This window comes from Cervus canadensis, chromosome 12 (assembly GCF_019320065.1).
Source record: "Cervus canadensis isolate Bull #8, Minnesota chromosome 12, ASM1932006v1, whole genome shotgun sequence".
Taxonomy (NCBI): domain Eukaryota; kingdom Metazoa; phylum Chordata; class Mammalia; order Artiodactyla; family Cervidae; genus Cervus; species Cervus canadensis.
This window is the reverse complement of record NC_057397.1, coordinates 56,901,394-56,920,373: the sequence shown is the minus strand read 5'-3', so window position 1 is coordinate 56,920,373 and position 18,980 is coordinate 56,901,394. Positions and strand designations below refer to the sequence as shown.

At 42.7% G+C, this 18,980-nt stretch overlaps 1 protein-coding gene across 5 annotated transcripts in view; it reads right to left on the bottom strand.

Moving 5' to 3' along the window:
• The window catches only part of DPYS (dihydropyrimidinase), a 121,236-nt gene that overhangs the window by 84,626 nt on the left and 17,630 nt on the right, over positions 1 to 18,980 (bottom strand). For 3 of the 5 annotated variants that reach the window (XM_043483691.1, XM_043483690.1, XM_043483689.1), the window contains exons 2-4: positions 10,050 to 10,208; positions 4,401 to 4,580; positions 2,678 to 2,867 (exon numbers count right to left, since the gene is read on the bottom strand). In XM_043483691.1, the coding sequence (XP_043339626.1) occupies positions 2,678 to 2,867; positions 4,401 to 4,580; positions 10,050 to 10,208 (529 nt within the window). Of the gene's footprint in view, positions 1 to 2,677; positions 2,868 to 4,400; positions 4,581 to 10,049; positions 10,209 to 11,106; positions 11,240 to 18,980 lie in introns of those variants that run through there. The other 2 variants (XM_043483693.1, XM_043483692.1) reach the window with 2 other exon arrangements.

Sequence of the window (18,980 nt, the reverse complement as noted above, 5' to 3'; positions counted from 1 at the left end):
CATAGACTGCTGGTGGGTTAAGATTGACCATTTCTGCTGACTTTGCTGTTTCTTAAATCATATTTTTACATTACAGACCTCACTGACAGGCTATAGGACCTGGTACACCACTTACCAAAAAATAGAGAAAACCAATTTCATAGAGCTAGCAACAGCGCCATCTGGTGGCAAAATTTAAAGCTATAACAATTAATAAAATTGAAGTAAAGGTTCTTTTTGAAGTGCTGTGTTCTTTAATGTTGAAGTTATATATGGCAGAAAAAAGCAACCAGAAATGGCTGGTACTAAGATCTTTTTTTCTTATGAATACAAGATTTATTTGTCTTCCTTCTTTCAAGCCCTGAGCCAGCCATTTTCCCCAGGTTGCCTGGAAAAGTACAGAAAGAGACATGAGAGAAAGAACTATGGGAGGTGGAAACGGCTCCTTCACAAGGCGAAGAGGATGACAAAGTCCACCATCAGGCAAAAAGAGCCCCATGGCCTCAGAGAGGGCAAAGCACAGAATGGCGTAGAAGAGCTGCTGCTTTAGAGAAGGGCTCCTCCCATAACCAGTGATGAGGCTCCCAAAGGAAAGCAGAAAGTGTGAGTTGCTCAGTCGTGTCCAACTCTTTGCAACCCCATGGACTGCAGCCCACCAGGCTCCTCTGTCCATGGAATTCTCCAGGCAAGAATACTGGAGTGGGTTCCTATTCCCTTCTCCAGGGGATCTTCCTGACCTGGGATCGAACCCGGGTCTCTGGCATTGCAGGCAGATTCTTTACCATCTGAGCCCCCAGGGAAGCCCGAGACTCCCAAACACAGTCCTAATTCCAGTCCTGGAGCCAGCCACCCCTGCTGTGGCAGCCCCAGCTGCAATGAACTTGACCACTGTGTCAATGTCCCTTGAAAGGGCACTGGTCTGGAAGCTGTGGCTAGGAATAATGAAGTGGTCAGGGAACGTGGGGCTGCCGAGCTACTGAGGCCTTCAGCTGTCAGCGTCGCCGGCCTTTTTAGTACCACTGCAGACAGTGACCCGCTCAACAGTGAAGAGGTCTTCCTGACCCGGGAGGGCGTGCCTGCGTGCTAAGTCGCTTCAGTCGTGTCCGACACTTTGCAAGCTTATCGACTGTAGCCACCAGGCCCCTCTGTCCACATCCACAGGATTCTCCAGGTAAGAATACTGGAGCGGGTTGTCATTTCCTCTTCCAGGGGATCTTCCCGACCCAGGGATCGAACCCCCGTCTCCTGGGTCTCCTGCACTAGCAGGTGGGTTCTTTACCACTAGCGCCACCTGGGAAGCTGATCAAGGAGGGAGTGGAGACAAACTTGGCACAAGTGTACATTTTCAGGGGATGAAGGGCTGTTTCAGGAGAGCTGCTCCCAGTGCAGAGAAGACAGAGAGGGGTGGGCTGGTAGTCAGATCTTATCAATTCCTGTGTAAAACTGAAGTTACTCTTAATTTGATATATTACATTTAAAAATGCATTTAGCTTGCCCAAAATTCTTACTGAAATTCAAGCAATAAGAAGTAATGTTGAAAAAATTTATCCTAGTGTCTATTATGGACATGCCAAATCTATTTTCATAGTTTTAAAATCTATTATAAAAATGCAGCCAGGAGGAGTTACACAAATCTTTCTGGTTATCTGGTTTCCTAAAAGTGAGAGAAACCACAACCATCTCCCAGGAGCATCTAAAGTGTTGAATAAAATACACCTTATTTGTTTTTCATCTTTCCTTTCCCAGTACTGGCCAATGAATGTAATTATTTCCTTCCTTAAGTCTCACCAAAAGCAAATTTTCTCTTTCTTTTTAGACGATTACATAAGACCTGGGTTTGATTCCTGGGTTGGGAAGATCCCCTGGAGAAGGAAATGGCAACCCACTCCAGCATTCTCGCCTGGAGAATCCCATGGACAGAGGAGCTTGACAGGTTACAGTCCACGGGATCGCAATAGTCAGATACGACTTAGTGACTCAACCACCACCACCACCACATATTAAATTAAACTATAGAAGAGAGGCAATTAAACAATTTGGAGTAAAAATATCTTTGTTCAAAAAATCTTAAAATAATTATCATAAAAACACTATTTGGATGATTATTTCCTTTGTGCCAATGCCTAAGTTGCTATGAGACAAATTAATTTGGTTCAAAAGAAATGTATTGAGCACCTACTATGTGCCCTGCATGACCCTGATTCAGGTATTGGAAGGGCTAATGGAGGTGCCTAAGAGACAGGGAAGTTTCTTTGAAGTTCACTAGAAAACTGGTCTGACTCTGTGCAACCCTATAGGCTGTAGCCTACCAGGCTCCTCTGTCCTTGGGATTCTCCAGGCAAGAATACTGGAGTGGGTTGCCATGTCCTCCTCCAGGGCATCTTCCCAGCCCAGGGATGGAACCCACGTCTCATATATCTCCTGCATTGGCAGGTGGGTTCTTTACCACTAGCGCCACCTAGGAAGCCCTAGAGAACTGGTAGTTAGTGGTGTGAAGGCTGGGGCTTGTGACTGAAGGAGGGCAAAAACAGACAGACCTGTGTAAGACTGGGGGAAAACAGAAAGGATGCTAATAAAAAGGCAGGAAGAAAAATTATGGAAATGCATGGACAGCTTTCTCGTAGGGGTTGCCATTATTTCACCTTACTCTTCAGCTAACAGTATCGAGTCGTAAGGGAGGGTACAGTTCAGGAATTACCATCTCTCCGGGCATCCGCCACCACCTTTGCCGCAGACTTGCTCATCACGTGCACGATGTAGAGAGGGCAGTTCACGGCGCTGGCTATGGTGATGGCCCTCAGCGTGGCTTCTGCCTCCACCGCTTCTGGACGGCACAGCTCATGGCCCTCGGGACCCGTTATCCCCAACGCCAACATCTTCTTTGCTCCCTGAAAAGACAGCAGGAACGTACAAGGGAGAAAGCTTTGCTAATGACAAATCCCATCATTATGTTGTGAAATAAATACACTGCCAGGTTTTTATTTTAGATCTGTTTGGCTGAGATGGGTGTGAACGTGTGTGTATACAGTGTGCATTTTTGGTGAAAAAATAATCTACTAAGTCTGATTTGTTGCTGTTTAGTCACTAAGTTGTGTCTGACTCTTTGTGACCCCATGGACTGTAGCCCACCAGGCTTCTCTGTTCATAGGATTTCCCAGGCAAGAATACTGGAGTGAGTTGCCATTTCCTTTTCCAGGGGATCTGCCCAACCCAGGGATAGAACACACGTCTCCTGCTTGGCAAGTGGGCTCTTTACAGAGCCATCTGGGAACCCTGCTACTCTGATAACATGTTGTTAATTTTTCATATACATATTTCACAATTAACTTATTTTGATTGAAAAGATGAAGAAGATATGAGGTCTGTTCTAATCACATTCTTTGAAAAGACCCAGGAATCGAACCGGGGTCTCCTGCATTGCAGGTGGATTCTGAACTACCAGTTGAAGCCCCTTTGAAAAGCAGTGTCCATATTTAAGACATTGGTTCAGAACAAACAAAACGAAGAATCCCAGTCCCCCACATTAGATTCTTGTTGAAATGACTCATGCTATTGTGTAGTTAGTTCTAGTCTTTACCGATTCATACTCTTCACTGCCTTCTCCTCTAACCCACAGAATGATATTAGGCTAGTATTTCTCCTCTCCAAAAGTGTTATTTCTTCCTTACAAGAAAGGCAGGAAGTCAAGACAGAGTGTCAAAATGACTTGCCCGGTATCATACAGCTAGGACGTGGAAGAGTCCAGTTTAAATCCCAGTCCGTTTGAGCTTGCAGCTCATGCTTTCCTCGTATCACCCACCACCCCCGCCTTCTGGCCATGTGGCCACTCTCTCACTGACTTTAATGGGAACTGAGCCCATGGAGAGAGAAAGACCAACCAGTATAAAGGGTAAGAGGCAGCTCTTTAAACCTTGCAGATGGTGTACCCTTTGGGCATTAATGATGGAGCTAACATGAGAAATAAATATCATCTAGATTCCTCCAGAGCACATTTTAATACCCTATTTCTGAAAAGAGTGGGGCTTAAAACAGCTACCTAATGCTCTGCTTAAGTCATCAGATTATGCTGATGCCCACACTTTGGCATTCTGAACCAGCAGCTTGAGCATACTTTAAACGAAAAAAAAGTGCTGGGGACACAAAGAAAAATATCTGTGCTTTTAGAATAAACTTTGTTTGAGATCTAATGGCTGCTCTGAAAAAGGGAACTCCTCATTCCAGTGCATATACCACCTGCAGAAAAACTCAGAGCAAGGACAGCAAGTAATTGGAGTCAAGTGTTTCCAAGTCGCAGAAAATTAGTTCCTGAATTTCCTTTCTTCCAGTACTTTAAATGAATTTACCTACTTGGGGCCAGTCATCTTCACCTTAACTCATGGGCAGTTTCCCTTCTGTGGAAACTCTGAATGGTAATTACCTACCTCCGCAATTAGGTCTCCATTTTCGGCATGAACTTGAGCAATGGCTCCGATCTCCTTGCACCGAGAGAAGGCCTCGTACAGCTCCACATCTCTCACCATGTACATATCTTTATAAGCCATAAACATCTTGAAGGAGTTCACACCTTTATCCTGGGTGAGGATTTTCATTTCTTCTTTAACCTAAAAGGGCACCACAATCACAGCAAAATGTCACCCTTTAAAGATAATACCAGCATTCTCCAAAACGCTGCATTCAGAAGAAAATAAAGTAAAATGAGGACATCAGTTGAACTCCAGAAAAATGTAATTAAGGAATCGATCATTCCCCTGGGTCAGACTTCGTCATCTGATGAACTGCTGTGAAAGAGTTAAATCATGAAAGAGTTAATAGTACTCTCCCTCCCCCAAATACTTCACTTTTACACTTAGATATGAAATTCTCAGTATCTAGAGAAACAGATACTGAGGTGGGAAGAAATTATTCTAGAACATGAAAAGACAACCGTTTGGCAGCAACAGAAGCAGTCGTGTCTCTAGAAGGAATCAGAGCTAATGTGAAGTAAGGTTTGGGGTCAAATCTGAACCCCACAGGATGAGTTAGAAGACAGAGGTGGTGGAAGATGTGAACTGACCCACTGGCAGCTCCTGGAGGTGAAAGATTCTGAACCAGTGGGAAGCCCCAGGAGCCTTCTGGGTTGCCAGCTCAAAGGTTCTGATCACCAATTCCAATGTGTGAGTGGGAGACTGGGGGTTCCTTCACACCGCCAAGCAGGTCTCCAGACATCAGCCAGGAGGCATCTTACAACTCAACTCAATTTTAACACTACCTGGAGACTGCACCATGCTCCACAGGTTAAGAGTTCAGTCCTATGGGGGTGTCCAGGTTGTCACCTGCACTTCTGACCAACCAGCTACAAATCAGAGGTTTCCACAGCCCCCTCCTCAGGTTCAATTAATCTGCTGGAGTGGTTCACAGAGCTCAGAGAAACGTTGTACCTACTGGATCATGGTTTACTATAAAAGGACATGACAGAGGAGACAGAAGATCATCAGATGGAAGAGGTGCCTCATAGGCGAGGGAATGGGGAAAGGGCACAGGGCTTGTGTGTCCTCTGAGAGCGCCAGAGTTCCCAAGCCTCCACTCGGTCACCATCCTTGAAGCTCTCCAAATCCTATCCTTCTAGGTTTCGTGGAGGCTCCATTACACAGGCAAGACTGATGAAAGCATTGGCCACAGGCAGCTAACCCAGGCTCCAGCCCCTCTCCCTGCCTCAGAGGTCAGTTGGGTGGGACTGAAATTTTTAACCATCTAATCACACAGTTGGCTCCTGGGTCAATCAGCCCCTGTCCTTAGGTGGTGTCTAAAAATCACCTCTTTAATTCCTTGTAGCTCAGATGGTAAAGAATCTGCCTGCAATGCGGGAGACCTGGGTTCGAGCCCTAAGTTGGGAAGATCCCCTGCAGAAAGGAAAGGCTACCCACTCCAGTATTCTGGCCTGGAGAATTCCATGAACTATACAGTCCCTGGGGTCGAAAAGAGTCAGTCACAACTGAGCGACTTTCACTTCACTTAATACAATAGACCCTTTCATTGCCCTCATCATGTAGGAAATTCCAAGGATTTTAGGACCTCTGTGCCAGAAATGGGGACAAAGACCAGATGTGAATTTGTTCTTATAAATCATAATATCATACCAATGATAAGAGATAAGATAGGATCAAAACTAGTTTAGTAATTGCCTTTGCAGGTCCATTTTTAGTCTCAACAATGACTAATAACTTCAAAGGAAAAGTCAGAAGATTTGACCAAATAAAACTGCTTGAATTTCTACAAGTTGAAAAACACACACATACACATAAAAAATATACACATATAAATATAACATAAAACAAATATATATAATAAAACATAAAAAATATGTAACAAGGATAGGATTATTGCTTAGTTAACAAAAATGTCAGTTATTGCTGCTTCTACTTGATAAGAAAAACCCTAACATTCTAGATGAAAAATGTTATTTACAGTTCAAACAGTAAATTCAAATGACTAATAAACATGGAAAAAATGTTAACCTTCCTACTCATTAAAAAGTGCAAAATAAAGCAAAGCAATCTTTTCCCACTGTATCAGCAAAGTTTTAAAAATGACAATATCAGATGTTAAGTTACTCGCTTCCATCACTGTTTACTCTTTTACTAATTTTTCTCACTTTTCTCCATGGCACTTTATCAGCTGGCATATAATATATTTACTTGTTGATGACCTGCCTCCTCCTCTAGAATTTTCACCCCATATGAGGAGGTGCATTGTACAATTTGGGCTTCCCAGGTGGCTCTGGGGTAAAGAATCTGTCTTTACCCCAGCAGGAGACACATGAGATGTGGGTTCAATCCCAGGGTGGGGAAGATCCCCTGGAGAAGGAAATGGCAACCCATTCCAGTGCTCTTGCCTGAAAAATCCCATGGACAGAGGAGCCTGGCAGGCTACAGTCCATGGGGTCGCAAAGAGTCAGACACAACTGAGCATGCATGTAAGCTAAGCTTGTATAGTTTATCTGTTGCTATATCCTAGAACAGTGCCTGGTCCATAGTGGCCACTCAAAAACTTTCTGTTGGATGAATAATGAATGAAAAGGAGCAGAAAACACCAAAATGTTGAGAGTGAACATCACTGACATGATGAAATGAGTTTCAAGATGCATTAAGTGACAACAGCAAGGGTAGAACTTGGTATAATGTGCTTCATTTTTAAAAACTTTTATAAGTTCGAATTTTCTGCCGTGAGTCTATTATTTTTATAGCGGGGAAAAAAATGCTTTAGACTGTTAGAAAATTCACACAACGGGCTTCCCAATTACAACCCACATTGCTCAAGTGACTCCCAGAGTAGAAGAGCCTTTCTGCAGATGGCCTTGTTAAACATCCCTGTCACCCATATCCGTGTCCGTGGGTAAGTCCCACTATCTGAGTCAGGCATAGTAGTTTAAACCTTGCTATTCCAAAAGTGTGGGACCTCAAGAGCAACAGCAGCAGCACCCGGGAGCTTACTAGAAATGCAGAATCTCAGGCTCTACTGCGGAACCCCAGACTTACTGCTATGGGTTGACTGTGTCCCCCTCAATTCATAGGTTGAAATCCTAACCGCAGTACCAAATGTGACCTTGGGCATGCATGCTAAGTCACTTCAGTCGTGTCCAACTCTTTGGGACCCTATGGACTCCCACCAGGCTCCTCTGTCCACGGGATTCTCCAGACAAGGATACCAGAGTGGGTTGTTATGCCCTTCTCCTGGAGTCTTCCTGAAGGGCAACTCATGCCCTTCTTATGTCGCCTGTCTTGGCAGACAAGTTCTTTCCCACTAGCACTACCTGGGAAGCCCAGTACCACCTTGGACTTATAAAAAAATTAATAAATAGAAGGTGGCTCAGATGGTGAAGAATCCGCCTGCAGTGCAGGAGACCTGGGTTCGATCTCTGGGTTGGGAAGATCCCCTGGAGAAGGGAGCGGCTACCCACTCCAGTATTCTGGCCTGGAGAATTCCCTGGACAGAGGACCCTGGCAGTCCATGGAGTTGCAAAAAGTCGGACACGGCTGAGTGATTTTCACTCACTCAATTAAGTAGAGTCAAGAGACCAGAAGGGGGAGCTCTCATACCTGCATGTACACACAGAAGAAAGGGTCCTCTTGTTTCTTGGCAAGGACCAGAACAATGAAAAGTCATGGACTCTGTTTACTGGAGCCCTCCCAATTTCCTTCTCCCCTCTATGAAAGCCTGCCCCTTCCCTTGCCCTGTGGGGACTTGCATGTGGCTCAACATATTTGTAGACCCTGAACTGCAATTCTTCTGTTGATCTCAAATATGCCCATCTCTGCTGGAGAAATATCAAGCAGTCTCCTTGCCCTTCAGGAAGACTCCAGGAGAAGGGCATAACAACCCACTCTGGTATCCTTGTCTGGAGAATCCCGTGGACAGAGGAGCCTGGTGGGAGTCCATAGGGTCCCAAAGAGTTGGACACGACTGAAGTGACTTAGCATGCACTTAGTCTCCTTATCAAGCAGGTCAACATTTGGAAATAGGGCATTAACCAAAGTAATCAATTAAGATGAGGTCACTAGGGTGGGCCATAATTCAATGGGTAGCCATGCCCTTCTCCTGGAGTCTTCCTGAAGGGCAAAAAGGCATGCCCTTCCTGAATTCAATTTATAAAAAGGGGTGATTTAGCCACACACACACACACACACAGAGAACATCATGGGAAGACAAAGGCAGAGATTCAGGTGATGTTCCTACAAATCAAAGAATACCAGAGATTGCCAACAAACCACCAGAAGTTGGTGAGAGGCTTGAAAGAGATTATTCCTGACAGCTCTCAGAAGGGATCAACCGCACCAACACCTCGATCTCAGGCTGTGAGTCTCCTAAACTGTGAGACAGTACATTTCTGTTGTTTCAGCCACCCAGAAATTTGTAGTTCTTTGTTAAAGCAGTCCTAGCAAACGAATACACTCACTAAACATAATCTGTACTTTAACAGTATTCACCAGGTGAATTATTTACATATTAAAATGTGAGAAACACTGGTACGCGCAAGCATTTTCACCTTTGCTCAATATTATAAAACAAGAGTGGGAGGAAAGGAGGAAAGGACAAGGGAAAGAAGGAGGGGCCGGAGAGAAGGAGGAAGGCAGGAAGACCTTAAATGCAAAAAGGAGGTCAGATGCCTCATTTAGAATGCTGTTTCTGGAAAAAAATTAACTTTTTCTCTGGACTCTAAACCTTGCTAATACATTTGCTGAACTATCTGATTACTTGTTTTATATTAACTTAGTGTCTACAACCCAAATTTTGGGAGGAAGTAGGGACAGAAGTTACATGGTGACTTCAAATAAAGTCACCCCTGTGAGCCCTTTCTAGCAAAAAGATTTCTGAATTAAGTCCAATGTGGAAAACATGCTATTGATTTAAACCACAAGTAAAACTTTCTTCCAGAGTACACATACATGTTTTCATGGGAAAAATAAGCATATTTTAACATCTCACAAAACTATCTTTTCTATCTGAGTCATGTTATTTCTGCCATGGTCTAAATAGTGAGCAGATACAGAAGACTGTGGAAACTCTATTTTGAAGTGATCTGACCAGGAGTTGATATTAACAGAGCATCAGCTTAGCACACAGCTTGGAGAAGGCCTTGAAAACATTCCTGGTCTGTCCCTTTCTTGTTTTTTTTCCAGATATTAAAAATATTTATCTAACTGAAGTCTAATCTGTGGGAAAAGACTCCTTAAAAGTGCCTGGAGATGTTGAAGTTGAAAAGTCCAGTACTTTTAAAAATTGCTTTTAAAGTATTTTCAATTCATGACTTAAATATTAGGAAAGACTATTGTGAATGAGTATAAGGGATTTATCCTATTATCTTCATGTGCTTTTTCTTTTTTTAGTTTTCTCAATTGATAATACTTCACAGGATTCAAAACTCAAATGGTACAAAAGAGTATGCAATGAAAAGTCTTCCCTCCAATTGTGAGTTCCAGGAAGCAACCAACATCACCGGTTTCTTATGTTTTGATGTTGCCCGTTCCTTGATCTTTGCACAGAGCAATGACTAAAGGACTAACTAGAAGAAATTGGACCCCTCCATGGTTCACCTGGTCACTCCACCACGTCACCGCCACATGAAGGCTATAGTCGCAGCAGACTTTGGGATCAGCCCAGCTTCGCCAGGTGTCAAAGGCCTCAATGAGGGAGTGGCCTTTGTGTGGAATAGCAAAATCAATGATCATGGTGGTGCCTCCTGCCAGGGCAGCCTGAAATCACAAAGAGAGTTTCAACAGGTTAGCCATTGGTTTTCTAGTTGAGTCATTTATCTCCTTGAACTGCACGCATTTACAAGCACTTGGGCAAATTTGACGGGTCCAGGAATTTGCACAAAGATGCTGCCTGTGTAAAAGATCCAGAGAGCCATGAATAGATGTTCCATAAATTAAAGTCTGAAGCATTAAAAGAGCTAGAATGGCTTCTGCAAAAAGAATGACACGTCTGGTGAAATGAAAATGGCTTTGATCCAAAGAAAACAGAGTGAAGGCTGTAAAGAAAAGCCAAAATGGAAAAACGGAGACGACTCAAACATTTTTCTTCTCAAGAGAACTATATTCATCACTGTAAAATCCACTTCATTAGACTCAGTCTCGGAGAACTGTGTCTCTAATGACACTGGGTTCCACACAGACTCGCAGAAGACTCACATGATTCCCAGCTGGTCTTCGTTCAGGCAACTCCTGAATGGTTCCTTAATCCTCAGCTGTCTCCCCTAATCCATCTCCAGTGCTCTGGCCTTACTGTTACCCCTCGGCTTGCTCCTCATGCCCCCAGTTTTGCTATTACTTCTTCCAATACAAACCCCTTTATTGCAATTAGAAGGAAATTTCAAAGCACAAGTGTGACCTCTTGACTCCAAGACATAAAATTGAATGCTTCCCACTGCCCCTGGGATAGCCTTTAACATTAACATGGTCTACAAGGCCCTGCATGATCTGCCTTGAGACTTCTAGTCTCTTTGGCATATTATACTATGGTACATTATGACTGGATTAAAAACTATTAAGTTATATCAAATGTCTTTGACTAATTATTTACACTGCTTTTATTACAAGATGGTTAAGTATGTTTTTAACTGTTGTATTCAAACAATGATTGAATACTCACGTACAGTTGTGGGAGCCGGGCCATAAGGAAGGCAGAATGCCAAAGAAATGATGCCTTTGAACTGTGGTGCTGGAAAAGACTCCTGAAAGTCCCTTGGACAGCAAGGATATCAAACCAGTCAATCTTAAGGTAGATCAACCCTGAATATTCACTGGAAGGACTGATGATGAAGCTGAAGCTCCAGTATTTTGGTCTTCTGATTCGAACAGATGACTCATTGGAAAAGTCCCTGATGCTGGGAAAGATCGAGGTCAGAAGAAGAAGAGGGCATCAGAGGATGAGACGGTTGGACAGCATCACCGATGCAATGAACATGAACTTGGGCAAACTCCGGGAAGTGGTGAGGGACAGGGAGGCCTGGCGTGCTGCAGTCCATGGGGTTGCAAAGAGTCGGACACGACCAGGTGACTGAACAATAACCACAATTCAAATGAAGAAAAACAACAGGCAGAGATACACTAGCGCATGGGTTAAGGGCACCGACCACACAGACTCACTGGTTCCAGGGCACAGCTCAGCTTCAACATTACACTCCGAGTCACTCCTTCACTCCCTCACTCCTTCCTTCCTTCCTTTTTAAAATTAAATCTATTTAGTGTTTATTTTTGGCCGCTCTGGCTCTTCATCGCTGCAAGCGGGCTTTCTCTAGTTTTGGAGAGCGGCGGCTGCTCCCTAGCTGTGATGCACAGGCTTTCTCCTCGCAGAGCCCAGGCTCTATGGGTGCGTGGGCTTCAGTAGCTGGCGGCTCCTGGGCTTAGCAGCCTCTTAGCACAGGGACTCTTCCCAGACCAGGGATCAAACCCGTATTCCCTGTATTGGCAGGTGGAGTCTTTACCACTGGACCAGCAGGGAAGCTCTTTCCTTTGTTAGTTCATTTGTACCTCCCTTCCTTGTACAGTATTGCGCTGTGTATCAGGTCCTCAGAACTTATACATCTTGTAACTGAAGTCTGTGTCTTTTGAACCACAGCTCCCCTCCCGCCCCCCACCTGCTTCTCAGCCCCTGACAACCACCATTCTACTCTTGGGTTCTCTGAGTTTGGTTTTTTTAGATCCCACATATAAGTGAGTTCATATTATTTTACTCAGCACAATGTCCTCAAGGTCCATCTCTGTTGTCACAAATGGCAGGATTTCCCTCTTTCTAAATGATATTCCATTGTATATACACAGGTTTCTTTTATCCACTCATTCATAGATGGACACGTAAATTTATTTATATCTTGACTTGTGACTAATCCTGCAATGAACAGGGGAAAGTAGACAGCAACTTCTCAACCTCCGGGTGCCTCTGATTGCTAACCTGTGAAGTGAGGACGATAATTGTACCTAAACCATACAGTCGCTGGGAAGATTATACTGAAGTGATGTATATAAAGTGCTTAATATGGTGTTTGGTTCATGGTAAGTGCTTCGTAAACTTCAACTCACAATGAGCCTTTGTGAATTAGGCCTTTTCCCACTTTTCATATGTCAGCTCATCTCACCATCAGAGACAAAGTTACATGTTGTCATGTTACAACAAAGAAGGGCGTGCCACCAGCTTCTCTCCCAGGTTTGCCCACATGTCACCTTCCCCTACCCCCCACCCCACAGCCTCCCTCCCCAGACATAATGAGTGCTCCCAGGTTCCAGCAGGTACACCAGCTATATTCCATCTCTGTTTTCGTACTTACTTCAGTGGATTTTTACTTTTTCCTTAAATCATTTGGTCCCACTCCAACTCTTTTTGCTCTCAAAAATCTCACTATTTATACAGGATTCTGTACTTTTATCTCTATCTTTAGATAACAATTGCCTTATGCATGGTGAAACAATACATATTTGCATTTCTTAAGAAATCCCTATGGGTATAATGAGAGTACCAGAAAAAATTCCTTAGGCTCTGGATTTTTATTTGAATGCAGATTAATCTTCTCACCTTCTTCCTTCTAAAATATCTTCTCACAAATATCCCTTGAGGATGAAAGGCATTTTTCTAATAGAAAGTGCTGTTAATTAAAGTGTTGAAAGAAAATACCTTTTTCCTGTCTATTGAACTAGAAAATCAAGCTTAAAGAACAATTCTTCCCATATTAAAAGTCTCATCACATGCAGGATGTGGGAAACTAAATACAGTGCTGGTGGGAATATAAATAAAACGATGCAACCACTTTGGCAGTTCCTCATAGAGTTATCATGCGACTTAGCAATTCCACTTCTAGGTATATACCCGAGAGAAATGAAAACATGTCCACACAAAAACTTGTACACAGATAATCAGAGCGGCATTATTCATAATAATCAAAAAGTGTAAACAACTCAAATGCCCATCTACTATTGAATGAATAAACAAAAGGTGGTGTGTTCATACAATGAAATATTATTTGGCCATTAAAAGGAATGGGATTCTGATACATCTGCTACAACTTGGATGAACCTTGAAAACATGATGCTAAGTGAAAGAAGCCAGTCACAAAAGGTTACATATTCTATGACTCCAATTACATGAAACATCCAAAAGGGATAAATCACACATTAGGAAGACTAGTGGTTTCTTGGGGTTAAGGGGGTTGGGGAAAGTTGGGATGAGAGCTAAAGGGTACTGGGCTTCTTTTGAGGGAGATAAAAATGTTCTAAAAATGTGGTGATGTTTGCACAGCTCTGTGAATGTACTAAAAAACATTAAACTGCACACCCAAATGAATAAATATTATTATATATGAATTACATCTTAATACAATTATTACCCCCCAAAAGTCTACCCTATGTAAGTTATTACATGGAATGAAAGGGGTGGTTACACACAATGCAGTGAAAAATCTTCCCTCCAATTCTGACTTCCAGGAGGCAATACACATCACCAGTTTCTTGTGTTTAGACATTGTCCATTCCTTGATCTTACACAGAGCAAGGACTAAGCAACTAAACAGAAGAAACTAGACCCCTAGTGGTTCACCTGGTCATTCCACCATGTGAAACACAAATGATCAGACACACGAATAATCAAACAGTCTAGAGGGGGAGACAGAAATACAAACAAACAATTATAAAATAATCAGATGGTGATAACAGGTAGCAAGTACACTTCCATAGTAAGCACAGTATAGGGACTGTGAAAAGGAAGTTAACATTGCTAAGCTCCTAGAAGAGATGGGCTTCCCAGGTGGTGTTAAGTGGTAAAGAACCCACCTGCCAATGTAAGAGACATAAGAGACGCTGGTTCAATCCCTGGCTTGGGAAGATTTCCCTGGAGGAGGGCATGGCAACCCACTACAGTAGTCTTGCCTGGAGAATCCTATCAACAGAGGAGTCTGGTGGGCTACAGTCCATGGGGTCGCAAAGAGTCGAACACAACTGAAGTGACTTAGCATGCATGTTAGAAGAGGCAGAGGGAAAAGACTGCTGGAAAATTCAGAGGAGGGAAACAGATCAGAGGAGGCTGGGATTTGAATTAGTATCAGGACATACACTCGAAGCTGCCACTAATGGTAATAAAATCTAACTGGTAGAGAGCACCTATTATGTTCCAGGAACTATTCTGATGTTCTAAGAGTTTAAACCACCTCAGCAGCAGGTCATATCATTAACCCCGTTTTAGAGTTGAGGAAACTGAGAATAGCACCATGAAATAACCCCCTAGTTCTCACAGCGAGAGAATGACAAAGGCTGGACTGGACCCAGGTCACTGGGTTCCAGAGCCTGTGCTCTCGGGAACAGCCAGGAGCAGGCAGAAGTGCTGAGAAAAGGGTCCGCGAGGAAGAATCAGCAGAAAAGTGGTAAAGGGCAGAATGTATCTGCACAACAGACACCGGCTCACAGAGAACACAAACTCGTGGTTATCTAAGGAGAGCAGGAATCGGGGAGGGACAGTCAGGATTGAGAGATACAAACGACTGTGTGTAATAAAACAGAGCAGCAACAAGGATATACTGCACAGTACGGAAAATTATAGCCATTATCTTGTAATAACCTATAATGGAGTATAATCTGCAAAATCATTGACTCACTATGCTATACACCTGTAACTGACATAATATTGTAAATCAACTAACTGTACTTCAAAAACAGGGGGAGGTGGGAGGGAGGTTCTAGAGGGAAGGAACATATGTACACGATGACTGATTCAGGTTGACGTATGACAGAGACCAACACCGTGTTGTAAAGCAATTATCCTCCAGTTAAAAATAAATGAATTTGAAAAGATGACCAAGACATGTGAAGCAGTGATTCCCAGAGGCAGGCAGGGCGGTGGTGGCTGCAAGGGTGATGGGGGTCTGTGAGCTGCGTTTGCTTGGGGTGACTGAGGTGGTCGATGAGGGGCAGAGGAGGGCGGCACAGTTGGGAGAGAGCATGAGATGCTCGGGCGCATGTCCACTCTGCAGACAGAGAGAGACACAGCCCTGATACTGAACAACACTCAGGAGGAAGATAGGAGAAAGACGTGGCAGTGACCTTGGAAAGGGTGCTAGAGGGGTCCTGGGGTCAGTGGAAATAACCAGAGACAGAGAGAGAGAGAAGCCGCAGCAACACGCTCCAGAACATACCAGCCCTTAGCAAGAAAACAAAATAGGACGGAGTCAGGACGAAACATTTTCAGTGGCTGTTTCTGAATGGCGTGCTTACGGGTCTTCTTCATTTTCCTCTAGTTAACTTTTGTCTTTGTAGTTGCTATATTTTCTAGAAAAAGCCTAACTTTCGAAAGACGAAAAAATAAATTTTACATGGTTTTAGTGTGAGTCAAAGTCGTTCAGCGGTGTCCGACTCCTTGTGACTCCATGGACTATAGCCCACCAGGCTCCTCTGTCCATGGAATTCTCCAGGCCAGAATACTGGAGTGGGTAGCTGTTCCCGTCCCCAGCGGATCTTCCTAACCCAGGGATCCAACCCAGGTCTCCCGCATTGCAGGAGGATTCTTTACCGTCTGAGCCACCAGGGAAGCCTGGTGTATTATATTAAGTATAGGTTTTACATAATATGATACAAACTCATATATGCCATATAAATTAAGTAATGACGAGGCTCATGAAACTGAAGATGTGATGGTCAAACAGCCGCTTTTGTTAAAACTACAGCAAATTTCCTGGGGCTAGCTATAATTTAATCATGAATAAATATTTATCACAAATGCTTCACATCCCTAATGAACTGAAAAGGAGCAGACTTTTGTCTTTTTTCATTTCTTCTTGTTCTGTTTCTCTTTCCCACTTTCCTCCATTTCCTCAAATCTCAAAATGGGAACAAAGTGCCTGGGAGAGGACGGCCCGGGCCAGAGTGCGCAATGGATGGAAAACGGAATTTGTCTTTTTCCAAACCACTAGGGCATCATCCATCCATCTGCCGCAAGGATCCTAGCTGCTACCCTGGGATCTGGTGAACAGTGATTGGGCACCGTCAGTGTCCCTCCCTGTGTCCCTCGAGCCTCTTTTTGGTCTCTCTAGTCACCCAGGGTCCTTTGGCAGCCCAGAGTTTTCTCAAATCCCTGAACATGATTTCAAGAGCTGAAATACTTCCTTCTTTCCCCTGGGTCCAGGGAGCCATGTATCACAGCGGCAATTCTGTAATCTCAATTAAAGGGGACATTCAGACGTGGGAAGGAGACCTGTACTTCCTACTAAGTATTTGCCTCACAAGGAAGAGCTTGTTCAAACACTCAGTCCTGCGTTAAGCATCTTTTTTTTTTTTTTTTTCGGTCTTCTAAATCCCTTTTATTTATTTATTTTTTAATTTATTTTTTATTGAAGGATAATTACTTTACAGAATTTTGCTGCTTTCTGTCAAACCTCAACATGAATCAGCCATGGGTATACATCTATCCCCTCCCTTTTGAACCTCCCTCCCATCTCCCTCCCCACTCACCCCTCTAGGTTGACACAGAGCCCCTGTTTGAGTTTCCTGAGCCAGGCAGCAAATTCCCGTTGGCTATCTATTTTACACATGGTAATGTAAGTTTCCATGTTATTCTTTCTATACATCTCACCCTCTCCTCCCCCTACATCCATAAGTCTATTCTCTATGTCTGTTTCTCCATTGTTGCCCTGTAAATAAATTCTTCAGTACCATTTTTATAGATTCCATGTATATCCATTAGAATATGGTATTTATCATTCTTTTTCTGACTCACTTCACTCTATATAATAGGCTCTAGGTTCATCTACCTCATTATAACTGACTCAAATGCAATCCTTTTTATGGTTGAGTAGTCTTCCATTGTGTATATGTACCACAACTTCTTTCTCCATTCACTTGTCAATGGATATCTAGGTTGCTTCCATGTTCTATTGTAATAAACAGATATTGTAAATAGTTCTGCAATGAACAATGGGATATGTATGTCTCTTTCAATTTTGGTTTCCTTGGGGTATATACCTAGGAGTGGGATTGCTGGGTCATATGGTGGTTTTATTCCTAGTTTTTTAAGGAATCTCCATACCGTCTCCCATAGTGGCTATATCAATTTACATTCCCACCAACAATGCAAGAGCCTTCCCTTTTCTCCATACCCTCCCCAGCATTTATTGTTTGTAGACTTTTTGATGACAGCCATTCTGACCAGTGTGAGGTAATATCTCATTGTAGTTTTGATTTGCATTTCTCTAATAATAAGCAATGTTGAGCATCTTTTCATGTGTTTGTCAGCCATCTGTATGTCTTCTTTGGAAAAATGTTTGTTTAGGTCTTTTCCTACTTTTTGATTGGGTTGTTTGTTTTTCTGATATTGAGCTGTATGAGCTGCTTGTATATTTTGAAATTAATCCTTTGTCAGTTGTTTCATTTGCTATTATTTTCTTTGATTATCTTGCTTTGATTTATGTCATCGAGTGTTCTACCTATGTTTTCCTCTAAGAGTTGTATAGTGTTTAGTGTATAGTTTCTGGTCTTACATTTAGGTTTTTAATCTATTTTGAGTTTATCTTTGTGTATGGTGTTAGGAAGTGTTCTAATTTCATTCTTTTACATGTAGCTGTCCGGTTTTCCCAGCACCATTTATTGAAGAGGCTATTTTTTCCCCATTGTATATTCTTTCCTCTTTTGTCAAAAATAAGGTACCCATAGGTGCATGGGCTTATTTCTGGGCTTTCCATCTTGTTCCATTGGTCTATATTTCTGTTTTTGTGCCAGTACCATACTGTCTTGATGACTGTAGCTTTGTAGTATAATCTAAAGTCAGGAAGGTTGATTCCTCCAGCTCTGTTCTTCTTTCTCAAGATTGCCTTGGCTATTCAGGGTCTTTTGTGTTTCCATATGAATTGTGAAATTTTTTGTTCTAGTTCTGTGAAAAATGCCATTGGTAATTTGATAGGGATCCCATTGAATCTGTAGATTGTGTTTGGTAGTATAGTCATTTTCACAATATTGATTCTTCCTACCCAGGAACATGGACTATCTCTCCATTTGATTATGTCGTCTTTGATTTCTTTCATTATCTTATAACTTTCTGAGTACAGTTCTTTTGTCTCCTTAGGTAAGTTTATTCCTAAATATTTAATTCTTTTGTTGCAATGGTGAATGGCATTGATTCCTTAATTTCTCTTTCTGGTTTTTCATTATTAGTGTATAGAAATGCAAGTGATTTCTGTGTATTGATTTCGTATCCTGCAGCTTTACTAAATTCACTGGTTAGCCCTAGTAATTTTCTGATACTATCTTTAGAGTTTTCAATGGACAGTACCGTGTCATCTGCAAACAAAGAGAGCTTTACTTCTTTTCCAAGCTGGATTCCTTTTATTTCTTTTTCTTCTCTGATTGCTGCAGCTAGGACTTCCAGAACTATGTTGAATATAGTGGCAAAAGTGGACACCCTTGTCTTGTTCCTGATGTTATGGGGGATGCTTTCAGTTTTCACCATTGAGAATAACGTTTGCTGTAGGCTTGTCATATATGGAGTTTACTATG